The following is a 13,146-nucleotide window of genomic DNA, read 5'->3' as shown; positions in this document are numbered from 1 at the left end:
ATCAGATTTGTTAGTAGCAGTGTATCTTTGGATGGAATTAAAAACTAAAACCATGTGTATATTCGGTTAAAAGATAGGTTGAGCACCTTTCTCTGATCCATGGCAGGAGTCTATAATAAGATCACATGGCTTAAAAATTACTCTAAGCTATGAATTTAGTCATTAAGTCTGTTATCAGTGTCAAAACATAGCACACATTTAAACTTGCTGGTGCTTAATTAAAAGTGTCGGTAATACGTGCAATGCAATTAGTTGTTATATTCTAAAAATATATACCATGTAATAGACATCAATCTAAAGTAATGTGAAGTAAATATTGTCTCCCAGTCGTCAAGCAGTCAGACACATTGTGGATGTATTTACATGCACTTGTCAAAAAGGTGAAAACTGTTATATATCAAGTGAAAATGATGTATTCTTTTTGTTTAAAATGTCCATATGTTATGGCCAGCAGTTGTGAAAGAAATACCACATTAATTGTGTACAGCATGAGCTTTGGAATGATCGCTAATACCTTTGGTCATAACCACATACTTAAGATGGTACTGTATTCACAAAGTGAGGAAATGTTTAGACCTCATATACTCTAAAGATCAGCCTCGGAGCGGAAGCTGTGTCTCATTAGTCTCCACACAGCGCTAGGCTACCTCTCAGCACAACAACATGCTGACAACATAGTTCAAAATATTCAGTTCAAGATGTACCATAATAGGTCAGAGACAGGAAATATCAGTAGGTCTGATGAAAGAAATGGAAAACCCCGTGTTTTCAAACTCTTTCCATCCTACTCAAATGCACTGCTTTACAAACCTGCTAGACTAGTCTACAGGTTTAATTAGAAATTAGATAGCAAGCATTTCAATAAGGAAGTGTATTAGTTGGTAAACACAAATGGTGAGAAACCTTACTGTAGGAGCGTAAAAACCTTAAAGGAACGTTAAATATGCAGGCCGAAAGTGCATTATCAAAAATGGTATTTCTGTGCCTCACCGTGCAGTGTGAATATGTTTATAATACAAATGTATTCCATGTTTGGATATGTGTATGGCAGCAAAATAATACGCATGTAAACTGTTTATGCCGACTTCTACTTTTACATATGCCTTCAAATGTTCTACTCTCACACGTCCCTTTCACAAGAGTCTTTATGGGTCTTTTTTTGCACTATAAAATCCTGACATTACCTTGTCGGAAAACAAAATGGCAGAACTTTATTAGCAAATCTTTAAAACCTGGAATAAGGGAACAGAACCACGATTTAGTTTGATATGTTTACAGTAAATTCCAGTAAAAAAAAAGCACACAACGAAGACAACCAAAGAATGCAGTTTTTAATTTACAGCTATTAATAATGTACTATTATAGTATTACATTTAATGCCCCATCTGACGGAGATCCAATAATCTGATTATACAAATCTACCTGCGAGAAGACCGAGAAACAAATCATCTTCGTGATATGTATGTTTTTACATGAAAAGTTGCTTATAGTGCAATGCATGCAAAGGTATATTGTAAATTACAGCTTGTAGATTGCCTGTAATGAAAACCCATTTTAACCAAAAAGGTTATGTGCAATATTAAATGTAGAACCTGTTTAAATGGAAAGAAATAGACAGTTGTCCACATGTCTGTTAATAATGTCGTCAAAAATGTTACACGATTTTTTGCATTATCAAGCAGTTCACAGGTTAATTGTCACTTGTTATATACATAAGAATACAATAAAAACACTTGCAGAGTATGTGGCTTTTCATTGGTTTTTTTTTGACAACCTGAGGAGATTTTTGTTTGGTATGTAGAGTGTACTGGAAATCTCTTTGCCTATCATATTAATATCAACTCTCCATTGTCTCTGTGCAGAATCCGGATGAGATTGGACTGTTTAGGTATAGGGCTTCCTGCAATTTAGCCAGTGCAACAAGAGAAGATGGAGGAGGCTCCTCCCTTACCATAGAGTCTCTTGAGCTATAGCCTTGATCTGACCATCTAGATTGTCTCCTTCCTGAGGCATCTTCCACCTGACTCTCATCCACTTCCACTGGCTGTGATGAGTGCACATCCCAAGATGTCTGGAACTGATCATCCACCGAGGGTGGAGGAGCTGTAATATCAACAGATACCAGGGAGACCTGGAGGTTCAGTAGTTTCTTAAGGGCATCCTCTTTATCAGTGGCAGAAGAGTCCTCAAGAAATGGCCCCTTGTTCACAAATACCTCGTTCCTACTCGATGGTAAAGGCTCCTGTAGTGCAGGTTCAATTAAAAGGCAGGGATGGTTCTCTGAATTTGCATGGCACACTCCAGCTTGGTGGATACCAAGTGGGGTTTCCACAGCTGGATGGAGGGAATATACCTGGCATGCTGGTTGGACATCTTGAACAAATGGTTCCTCATAGTCTAGGTTAAGATGTGGTATTTCAGTGGACCAGACACTATGGGTCTGGTCCGCACAGTGTACCTCCACCTTACACTCACATACAGAGGGTCCAAAGTTGAGCACAGGATCACACTTAAGAACCTGTGGGGGACACTCGTTAAGAAAAGGGCTTATCTCAGTTCCCGGAACCTCATCTTCACTGTCTAAGCACTCCTTTTCAAACCAGTCTGGATTCTCCAGCTGGTAAGCCTGGAAGGTTTCAATGGCGTCTCTCAAAGCTTTGCCTGATGGGCAGTTGATATAGTCATCAATGCCAATGCCCTTGATTGCGTTCACCTTCCCCTTCTGATATTTTTCCAGATCCAGGATCCGAAAGAATAGCTCTTCAAAGTGCTTCATTAGTTTGTATTTAACCGCCAAGTCAAACATGGAGGGCACATCACGTTCGCCACATATATCCTCAAAATACGCCACCAGGTACTTGCCATAAGAGGCTGGCCGCTGCATGTCGGGTGTGATAAGTTGCAGGGCGAGTGTCAGCATGTCCCCCATTGGCGAGCAAACATCCTCATGTAAGAGGACTTGAGGTCCGCCACACATGGCTCCCCACTTGGCCTGCACTCCTCGTGAGCAGAGGACCAGCACTTTGGCAGAAGATTGCTCTATACGACGCATCTGTAATTCCATCCATTGCAGGCGGCCCATGGCTCCTATAGAGGCCGTGTCCAGGAGGTCCAAGTAAACCTCTGTGCCGCACTTGGCCCTCAAGAAGGCACAGAGCTTCAGCACTATATCAGTGTATTTTGGGTGATCTCTTGAGTAGATGATTAACACGGAATGCTCAGCATCTGGTAGATTATCTGGAGTAGGGTGCCCATGCAGGGGTATTGCTGGACCTGTAATACAAATAAAGTAAGACGTGTCTGTCAGGGATTTTTTTTTTCTATAAATAAGTAGTTTATAATAAGCAGATTTCTGAAAAGCTTCCGGGAGTTATTGAAAATAAAATAATCTTGTGTTACTTACCCTTCTGCTGCTTTCTGTAGCGCAAACAAATGGCACAAATGGCACAAAGACCACAGAATACGACAAACAACCCAGTAAAAACCTTCCACAAACCATCTGCACTGTTTGCTGCCTTAGGTGGGTCTGCTTAACAAAAATGAACACAACCATTATAGCCAGGAACAGTCAACTTCTTATTCTGACAATGACAAAAGATAAGAAAAAAGAAAACTGGATGACTGTATTAAGTTCGTACCTGGGCATATATTAAAACTTCTTTTCTTCCGTAAGCAGTCATTTCCACACTTAAAGAATGGCTGGATCTACATGAAGAAACATTTATATTATGTATAATATGTATACTAACACTTCGGATAAATTATGAATCTGTATATAATAATCGGAGGTATACAGTTTATATGTTGCGTTGGAAAACTATTGGAAAAATACCTCCACAGTGAAACTGCAGCATGTGTGTGGCCAAGCTTCTAGGTCAAATGTGACATTTAGGGAGGACATGTTTTCCTGTGCATAAAATATACATTGTAAATTCACATTAAAATTAGGTTTGTATAAATGAGTGTAAGATGTGCTTCACTTTATATCTTTCCACATTCAAAATCATTCCTAGTTCATAAAAAGAACAATACTTGAAAAATATGTCCAGATGAATTCCTTACCTTACTGAGATTTTGGGTTTCTTTGTGTTGTTTGCACTTCACATGGACTTTATAAGTTTCAGAATGCTCATCAGTGTCAAAAGCAATAAAAAGTGTCCTGTCCTGAGGCCCTGATCTCACCATGGAGATGTTGGGATTCCAGTTGTCTCCTATTACACAAGGAAATCCATTCATAGAACAATGTTATGAAAGTTATCTACAAGCAGGATAAAAAATAAAGGTTCACATGTTTGCTAGTTTTTGTTTTCCCAAGGCAAATAAAGACAGATGTTCACTCACCCCTTTCGATGCAGATCTGAGTCTTCTGCATAGCAGGACTTTTACAACCTGTAAAAGTTTAAATCTTTTGACAGCGTTCGTAAATAAATACAAAATTATATAAGGCTTTTAGCAAGTGCACATTTTGGAGGATGTAACAAAATATACAAAAAAATGCATGTTAGATATTTCTTGTCAGTAAATTCTGTGGCAATAGTTAAAATATGGACATGCTAGCAAAGTACTTTCTTTTGCCAAGTCTAAGAGACACAAAATGATTTCCTGAAGTTTAAGACTGAAGTGATTTTTGGTGAGTTTGTGGCAAACACCAGTGTCTTCGAACTCTCCCAATGTTGTTTTATCAGTGGTAGAATAAATCATAGTTTTGTCATGATTTGTTCATTGCTGTTCAGATAATAAAGATAACGATAACTATGACTAAGATAATGAATAATAAAAATGATGGAAATTCAAATGCATCATTAAATAGTTTCTTTTTCATTTTCATGTGACTTAGAAAAAGAAGTCTGTACCATGCTGTGAAGGAAAATACAAGAATACAAATGTTTCAGAGACAAGCGATGATCCGCCTCTTGGTTAAACTTTTAAAGATTAACTTGCATTAACTTACCTGAGACTTTGATAGTTTTGTTAATGTTGTAACTGGTGTGTGCGATGTTGGGCTTGGGAAGGTTGGAGACAGATACCAAATAAGTCTCATCTGGATCGACAATCACTTTGTCCAAAGTAAAAGACCACTGCAAGGCAAAATACCGCGTTACAAATATAATAATAATAATTAGAGAAACAGGTTAAGGTATAAAGTGTTGTTCTGTGTTGTCTCACCTGTTCATCAAATTCATTTCTCATTGTAGTAATCTTCTTAAGAAAAATGTAATGAACACAGATGTGCTCACCGTTGCCCTGCTTTGTCACTTGAAACTCTGTTCCAGTCAAATGTATAATGCTCCCTGAAAGAAACGGCTCCTTTACACATGAATAGTTCTAATTCAAAATCCATTTTCATGGACCACCTTTTTTTCCTTCTTTCTTTTTAACACATTTTTCAAAACATTTAATGGCAATCAGATTCTTTCTAGAAAATTCTTTTGTCTATAATCAGCAGGATATGTTTATATAATTTGGACATAAAATATTTCTCTTCAACAAAGGCTTAGTGCTAAAGAAAATCCATATAATTCAGCTGGAACACAATATCGAACACCCCTATTTCCTACATCAAAACAGCATTGAGTTCACATACTAACCATCATCCCTTGCTTTCCATTCTGCCACAATTACAGGCACCAAGTATCCCCTCTCATCCGTCGTGACGTCTACATGAACCTTTAGATCTACTGGACTGGTTGGAGTGAAAGTCTGTGGTTTCAGCCATTCTTTATATACACAGTGATCTGTGGAAATGGATAAATAAATAAACTCAGATTTTGAGCTCAAAAGGTAAAATGCTGTAAGGGATTGTTAGTTTTAATGAATTTATTATTGACAGTTTAGGGATATGTGTAGGGATATTCTGATATTTAATTAATAATAATTAACAAAAACAATAACAACAACAACAACAATAATAATAAAAGACAAAATAAGTTATTTTAAAATGTCATCAGAAGGATAATCGTGTGTGTGTGTGCCCGTGCGGGCATGCGTACAGAAAACACTCACTTATATTAATTTCACATGGCACCTTTAAAGAAAAGAACAAAAGGACACAATCATTTATGGAAATATAATCAACAGCATGATCAAATATGACTAAAGTAGTTCAGGAAACCTGCCAAGTTTAGGTCTTTTAAAGTGCTTTACTACTTCTCATGATTAAAAAAAAGCCCTATTCGATGTCAGACAGATGTAGATCAAGCTTAAATACAGAATCTAAACCTGGCCACATAAATACCATTGTCTTTGTATTAAGTCTAAAAGAAAGAAAGAAAGAAACAAACAAACAAACACACAAAACTAAAGACCTGTCATCTTCAAGCTTAAGAAGATTCCCTTAATCATTTTAACAGATAGATTAATTCTAATAGATTATTATTATTATTATGATTATTTTATAATTTTTTTTAATGATCTACCTACTCACCATTTGGTCGCAGGTCAGAGAGGATCTGTTTGTGATGCCAAGACCAGAAACTTCAGATGTACAGAAGAAAAATAAAACAGCTGATAAACACTTCAGAGCCATGGTGCTCTCATGCTACAACAATAAACCTTGAGTTATAATTTCAGACTGTTTTTAACATTAGTTCTCAGACTCTTTTTTTATTATTATTATTATAGTCAAGCTGAACAAAGCTGCGGTGTGAAAGTAAGTGAGACAAACTTCCTGGACTTTATGGAAATGTGCACACACACACACACACACACACACACACACACACACACACACACACACACACACACACACACACACACACACACACACACACACACACACACACACACACACACACACACACAAACACACACACCTGCCTTTACTGGAAAGACCTGCCTACGTTTTCTAAGAAGAGCTGACAACGGAAGTAGGCTGTTTTTACCTGCCCTTATAACTTTCTCTAATGTGAGAGTCTAGTATATAAGTTATTAAAAAGAAACACATTTAGGAATAAAAATAAATAAATAATAATAAATAAAGTCTTAGTCCGTGTATTAATTCAATTGTTTTGGAATTACTCATGAGTTTACAATTGGATTGATCCTAAATCCGTCCATGCTCCCTATAAAGGGGCACTAAAAAGAACACTACTGAGTGCACTTAGTTTTAAAACGGAGAGGATTTAGGATACGGCCGGTAGTCGCTGCTATTTTTTTTCTGCACACCTTATGGAGGCGTTTTTTAAACCGTCCACAAGAGGGCAGCATTTGTTCTCTTCTTCTGCGCGCGTTAGCCTTGATAGCATAGCTTCTAGTTTTAAATCACCATACATAATTTGTTTTATTAAATACTTCACTTCAAAAGGAGTGTTTATATGTCATTACAAATACATTTGGAATAAATCTTTAGAACATCATAATCTCAAAATCCTCAGGTAGTTAGCATGGATGTTAGTTAGCAACATTTTGCTAATTATTTGCTTTAAAACCCTGTTAATTTCAACCCTTTTTACTAATTTAAGCAACCTGTCTGCAAAGAAACCTTGTAAAATGATGGACTGTTGCCTGAGAGCTTAAATAAACATTTAAATACATATTTTCTTTGCTTTGTTCTGAAGAAAGCATGTTTTATTGTTATAGTGTCTTTATTATGAAATGTATCAGAATAAAAATACAGTTTTTTGGGTTTTTTTTACAAACAAGTAAGTTTTTACACACAAGGGATTTGGTACCAGATGTCGGTGACCCTCAAAAGTACAGACATAAATAATGACACTACAGATGATGCTATGCAGATTAAATAAAGGCCACAATATACAGAGTATGTGACAGGCATGGTATAAGTGTGAGAGTGCGTAGTAGTGCAAATAACAGTAGTGTGCATCACATATGATGACTGTTTGTACAATACACAATATACGGTACAGAATGTGTGAACAGTGCAAGCAGCAACAGTGTGTGTAACATCGGGGTGAAGTGATGAGTGACTGTTCTTACAGTATGTGTAGATGTGAAGTGGAGTGTAATAGAGCATGTTTTGTAAATGTTTTGTATGTTTGTGCTTTGAAATGGCACCCACATTTTGATATTAATAATTAATAAAAATTCTAGGATATGTAATTACATCGATCAATTGTTATGTAATTAAAATACAAACCGCTTTCATTACCTGTCTCTTAAATTACATATAATGTTGTTTGCCTACCTACTGATAGTGGTTTAGTGGGATTTAGCTCTTTTTAAATCTCTGGCTAAAGAGTGCAATGTGATAGTGCTTTAGCTGTGCTATTTTCTTTTTACATCGCATGTGTTTGAGTGTTGAGAATTGTTCCCTTTTTTGCAAGTCCCCAGCAATGGCAAGTCCCCGGCCGGTATTATATGCATAGGAGACAAAACACCTACTTTTCATGGTTATAATCAGAACAAAACAACCAACCATCACATATTACTTGTGTTTGAATGAAACCATGAAGGATTTGATGTAAATGTGTATTTTTACTTCCCAAAAATGACAACATTGTAATTCAAGCCCAATTTGCCCAAGCAGAGGCTTGTCCATTCACCCTGGGGCTTCTTGTTGTCAGTCTACGGGATTGTAGCTAGATCAGAGATTTAAAACCATCATCAAATCATATTTCCTTCACCAGTCATGCGCAATATTAATGGCATATTTTATATACAATGTGCTTATGTACTTGACAGCAGAGCTGTTTCACTCTCTGTACATCTGCACAAAGATTATGAGAGAAGCACCAGTGAACTGAAACATTACAGAGCACTCAGCCATGTGTGAGAACAGTAATAGTCATGGGTTACTTATGTTCAGCACACTGTGATCAAACCAAAGGCTATGAGGGAAAAATACCACACAAGCCTGATATCAAAACCCTGAGATTAGCCATGTGAATAGGATCAGGGCTACCCACACCTAGCACAGGTGTTCATTCTCATGTTTTTATACATTACACAATAGAGGGATTTTGAGCGAGGGATCTGAATGTTGCATCCTCTCTTTAAAGTGTATTGTTCAGTCTATTCAGGCAGGGTGTGGAAAGATAGTTTTAATGATAAAATCAAAGATTTCAGATGTGTCAAATCCAGCTGAAATGGCTCCATGTTCTAGTGTTCTTTACTTAAGACTTATGAGACTTTTCAGTGTTAAAACATCAGCATTAACTAAGTCAAACCAGGTTGTCAGTTAAATATTAGCCTTATAACAAACAAGATGCCTAGCTGATGTGCTTGCACAGCATGCAGAATTGCTGCCTCACAGCTCCAGAGCTCGAGCCTTAGCCTATGTTATTGTCTGTGTGGAGTTTTTATGCATGTTCTCACTGTGTCTGTGTGGATTTCCTCTGGGTTCTGTGGTTTCCTCACACCTCCAAAATCCGGCTAGTAGATGGATTAGTAACTCTAAATTGCCCCCTGATGTAAGCAAGTGTGGAATGTTTGTGGCTCTGTGCAATTGTCCCACCTGTGTGTATTCTGTGCAATTGTCTGTGCAATTGTCCCACCTGTGTGTATTCCCACCTGACACCCAATGTTCCCTGTATAGGCTCCAGATTAGGGTTGCAAAGGGGCGGAAAGTTCCAGGTAAATTTCCGGTAAATTTCCGGAAACTTTCCACGGAAACTTAATCTGGGGAATTTTGGAAATATTCAAAATTGGAAACTTTACGGAAATTTACGGGAATTTATGGGAATTTATGGGAATTAATTGGAAATTTATATAAACTATATTATACAAACATAAATAAACATTTTGTTTGGTCATAAGCAGACATGCATGCAAGGTAATACAAATTTTAAAAATGATGTCTTGACTGATTTAATTGTAATTAGAACTTTAATTGATTATTTCATTGAGTAACACAAAAGCATAATAAACATTATTATGCGTGTAATAAACATAATAAACTTAATAATTGTAATAAACATTTTATAGAGGATTTTCTTATTTCGGGGGGAGTGAGTGTGTGGGGGAGGGTCATCAAATTATCTGTGCATGTAGTAACACTCCTAATTCACTGCTTATTAAGAGTTAGTAAGGTAGTTATTAAGTTTAGGTATTGGGTACAATTAAGAATGTAGAATAAGGTCATGCAGAATAATAAGGCATTAATATGTGCTTGATAAGTACTAATAAGTACTAATAAATAGCCAATATTCTATTAATATTCATGCTAATAAGCAACTAGTTAAATTACCCTGTTTGTGGTACTGTGCATGTTATGGAAGAATGCAAGTACATGCTGGCGGTTTGGCCTCATTGGCCCTCCAGTAAGCAGTGTGCTGTGTGCAAGTGACCGAGGAATGCAGGCTACAAACTTAAACTGCATTAAATCTTGTTGTTTTAAACAAAATTATGCTGTTAAGATTTTTAAACTACATTTAAGTTCCTTGTTATAGGCAACTCTGCATTTTTTTTTAAATTCCCAGTTTATTTCCATATATTCCCGTTAATTCCCATATATTCCCGTTAATTCCCATGGAAAGTTTCCAGCCTTGAAAATTCCCGGAATTTTGCAACCCTACTCCAGATCCACTGAGACCACGAGTACAAAAAAAGCATTTAATGAAATTAGTTAATCATTTAATGAAATGAAGTTAGTCATGATCATTTTATCTGTCATACTTTCGTTTTCAATGTAAATATACAGAGTGGGGTGAAAAAGTGTTTGCCCCTTCTTGATTTTTTTTTTTTTTTGCACGTTTGTCACACTTTAATGCTGCAAATCATCAAACAAATTTAAATATTAGTCAAAGATTACACAAATAAACACAACATGCAGTTTTTAAATGAAGGTTTTTATTATTAAGGGAAAACAAAATCCAAACCCACATGGCCCTGTGTGTAAAAGTGTCACAAATATGTCACAAAAGACCCAACTTAGTTAAGGTCAGTGTACATGACTCCACCATAAGAAAGCAACTGGGCAAAAATGTTCCAAGTTCCAATGAGTTCCAAGACAAAAACTGCTGCTGAGCAAAAAGAACATAAAGGCTTGTCTCAGATTTGCCAGACAACATCTTGATGATCCCCAAGACTTTTGGGAAAATACTCTGTAGACTAAAGGTGTGTGACTGAACATTTTGGAAGGTGTGTGTCCCATTACATGTGGCGTAAAAGTAACACTGCATTTCAGAAAAAGAACATCATAGCAACAGTAAAATATGGTGGTGGTGGTGGTGTGATGGTCTGGGGCTGTTTTGCTGCTTCAGGGCCTGGAAGACTGTGATAAATGGAACCATGAATTCTGCTGTCTACCAAAAAAATCCTGAAGGGCAATGTGTGGCCATTTGTTAGTGAGCTCAAGCTGAAGCGAACTTGGGTTTTGCAGCAGGACAATGATCCAGAACACACCAGCAAGTCCACCTCTGAATGGCCGAAAAAAACCAAAACGAAGACTGAGGCCTAGTCCTGACCTGAACCCTATTGAGATGCTTGGCATGACCTTAAAAGGCGGTTCATGTTCAAAAACCCTTCAATGTGGCTGAATTACAACAATTCTGCAAAGATGAGTGAACCTCCACAGCGCTGTAACAGACTCATTGCAAGTTATCGCAAGTGCTTGATTGCAGTTCTTGCTGCTAAGGGTGGGACAACTGGCACTTTTTCACACAGGGCCATGTAGGTTTGGATTTTGTTTTCCCTTAATAATAAAAACCTTCATTTAAAATCTGTATGTTTACTTGTTATCTGTGACTATTTAAATTTGTTTGATCTGAAACAATAAAGTGTAACAAACATGCAAAAAAAAAAAATAAAAATCAGAAAGAGAGCAAACACTTTTTCACACCACTGTATATTATAATGTCTGAGGCATGCAGTCAATTTTTGTCTAAGAATCACATATTCACCTGGATTTGCACAATCACACAATTTGCACTACATGACTTTACCAATATATGTAATATTCTCTATTCATATACATATCTAATCACTGCATCCAGCTAATGTTGTTGTCCTCTCAGCTCTTCCCTGTTTGGAGTCACCACAGCAGATCATCTGTTCCACACACTTGATCTGGCACAGGTTTTAATAATACTTTTTTTTTTTTAATCACAATTTTCCACCATGTTTCCTCTATATGGCCTATATGTTTCAAATTTAAAAAAAAAAAATACAAAAATGAATTTGATTTCATTGTTTAACAGGCTGTTCAAAGATCTCATCAGTGATCCTTTTATTTCACCTACAGCTGATGTCTGATCGCTAAAACAATGGTGTTGTTGGCTTTGGATAAGCAGCAAAGAAGAACATTGCAATATTGAGTAAATGTGCCTTGATAAAAGACCAAATAGACTAGGAAATCTTGCACATACTGTATGTAACACATTTTGGAACGAAGTCTGGAAGTGAGCCCATGTGTATGGATATATAAAGCCCTACTGTGTGGTTTATTTTTCTCTCAGTAAGACACCCAAAAGCACGCAGCTGCCTATGAACTGAATTCCTTATATATAATATATTCAGTTTGGCAGAACGATTTGTGATACACCCAATTTACAGGGTTTTTATTGCAGGACTTTTAGATTAAGACTGCTGTGCTGTGATCCTATCAACCTTTATGACTCAAACAGTATGTGTCAGTCAATTATACATTTATATCTGACTCAAACAGTATGTGTCAGTCAATATATATATATATATTGGCTTTTTTTTGTCTTGTTCCTGGAATAAGAAGATAGACATCAGAAAAGAATGTTTGCTTGAATTGATCCTGTAGTCAAGGTGATAGTATCACTAACAGTCCAGATGCCACAGTAAAGAAATTTAGATTAAAGAAATGGATTAATGAAAACTTTAGAAATTGTATATTGATTAAGCTATTGATTAAGAAACCACTAATTTAATCAGACTGTACTGGACTAAACACCTGATCATGAACTGATCTTATTGTTTTAAAAGGCTTAAACAATTTCCTTCAAGGAGTAATGTGTTTTTGTGGTATTTTTGATGAAGAGTGAGAAATAATGAATGGTGTGTGTATGTGTGGGTGAGGTGGCATGTGCTGGTGGGTTGTGTGTGCCATTTTACACAATTAGCACCTGCTTCTCAAAATGTCTTTTTTAAACCAAAGAAATTGTTTAATATCTGTAGGTGTTTCCTTGCTTTATTTCAGCATTCCTGATTTTTAAAACAAATGAAAGAAATGACTTTATTATGAAAAAATATATATATAGAATTGCCCTACCCCGGTGCATA

General features: G+C 36.6%; 1 protein-coding gene across 2 annotated transcripts; it reads right to left on the bottom strand.

Annotated features, from left to right (window-relative positions):
- Positions 1–1,314: 1,314 nt before the first annotated feature.
- On the bottom strand, positions 1,315–6,679 carry il17ra1a (interleukin 17 receptor A1a). Of its 2 annotated transcripts, none has more exons than XM_060889264.1 (11): positions 6,425–6,679; positions 6,004–6,025; positions 5,589–5,735; positions 5,167–5,291; positions 4,952–5,078; positions 4,342–4,389; positions 4,063–4,211; positions 3,833–3,907; positions 3,639–3,705; positions 3,404–3,529; positions 1,315–3,273 (listed from the first exon to the last, which is right to left on the bottom strand). In XM_060889264.1, exons 1-11 carry the CDS (start codon positions 6,524–6,526, stop codon positions 1,838–1,840), a joined length of 2,424 nt encoding a protein of 807 aa, XP_060745247.1. In that variant the 5' UTR covers positions 6,527–6,679; the 3' UTR covers positions 1,315–1,837. The 2 variants fall into 2 exon arrangements, with proteins under 2 accessions (XP_060745247.1, XP_060745248.1); XM_060889265.1 differs by having other exon boundaries at positions 3,404–3,526.
- Between the last annotated feature and the right edge of the window lie 6,467 nt (positions 6,680–13,146).

This window comes from Tachysurus vachellii, chromosome 16 (assembly GCF_030014155.1).
Source record: "Tachysurus vachellii isolate PV-2020 chromosome 16, HZAU_Pvac_v1, whole genome shotgun sequence".
Lineage (NCBI taxonomy): Eukaryota > Metazoa > Chordata > Actinopteri > Siluriformes > Bagridae > Tachysurus > Tachysurus vachellii.
This window is presented reverse-complemented; position numbering and strand designations above follow the sequence as displayed.

What these genes read in the sequence shown, in the direction of transcription:
- il17ra1a (XM_060889264.1), bottom strand. Translation starts at nt 6,526, where the DNA reads ATGGCTCTGAAGTGTTTATCAGCTGTTTTATTTTTCTTCTGTACATCT. An exon ending in ATGGAAAGCAAGGGATGATG is followed by an intron (nt 5,292 to 5,588) that starts GTTAGTATGTGA and finishes CGTTTCTTTCAG; the next exon opens with GGAGCATTATACATTTGACT. An exon ending in AAACCCAAAATCTCAGTAAG is followed by an intron (nt 3,908 to 4,062) that starts GTAAGGAATTCA and finishes TTTTATGCACAG; the next exon opens with GAAAACATGTCCTCCCTAAA.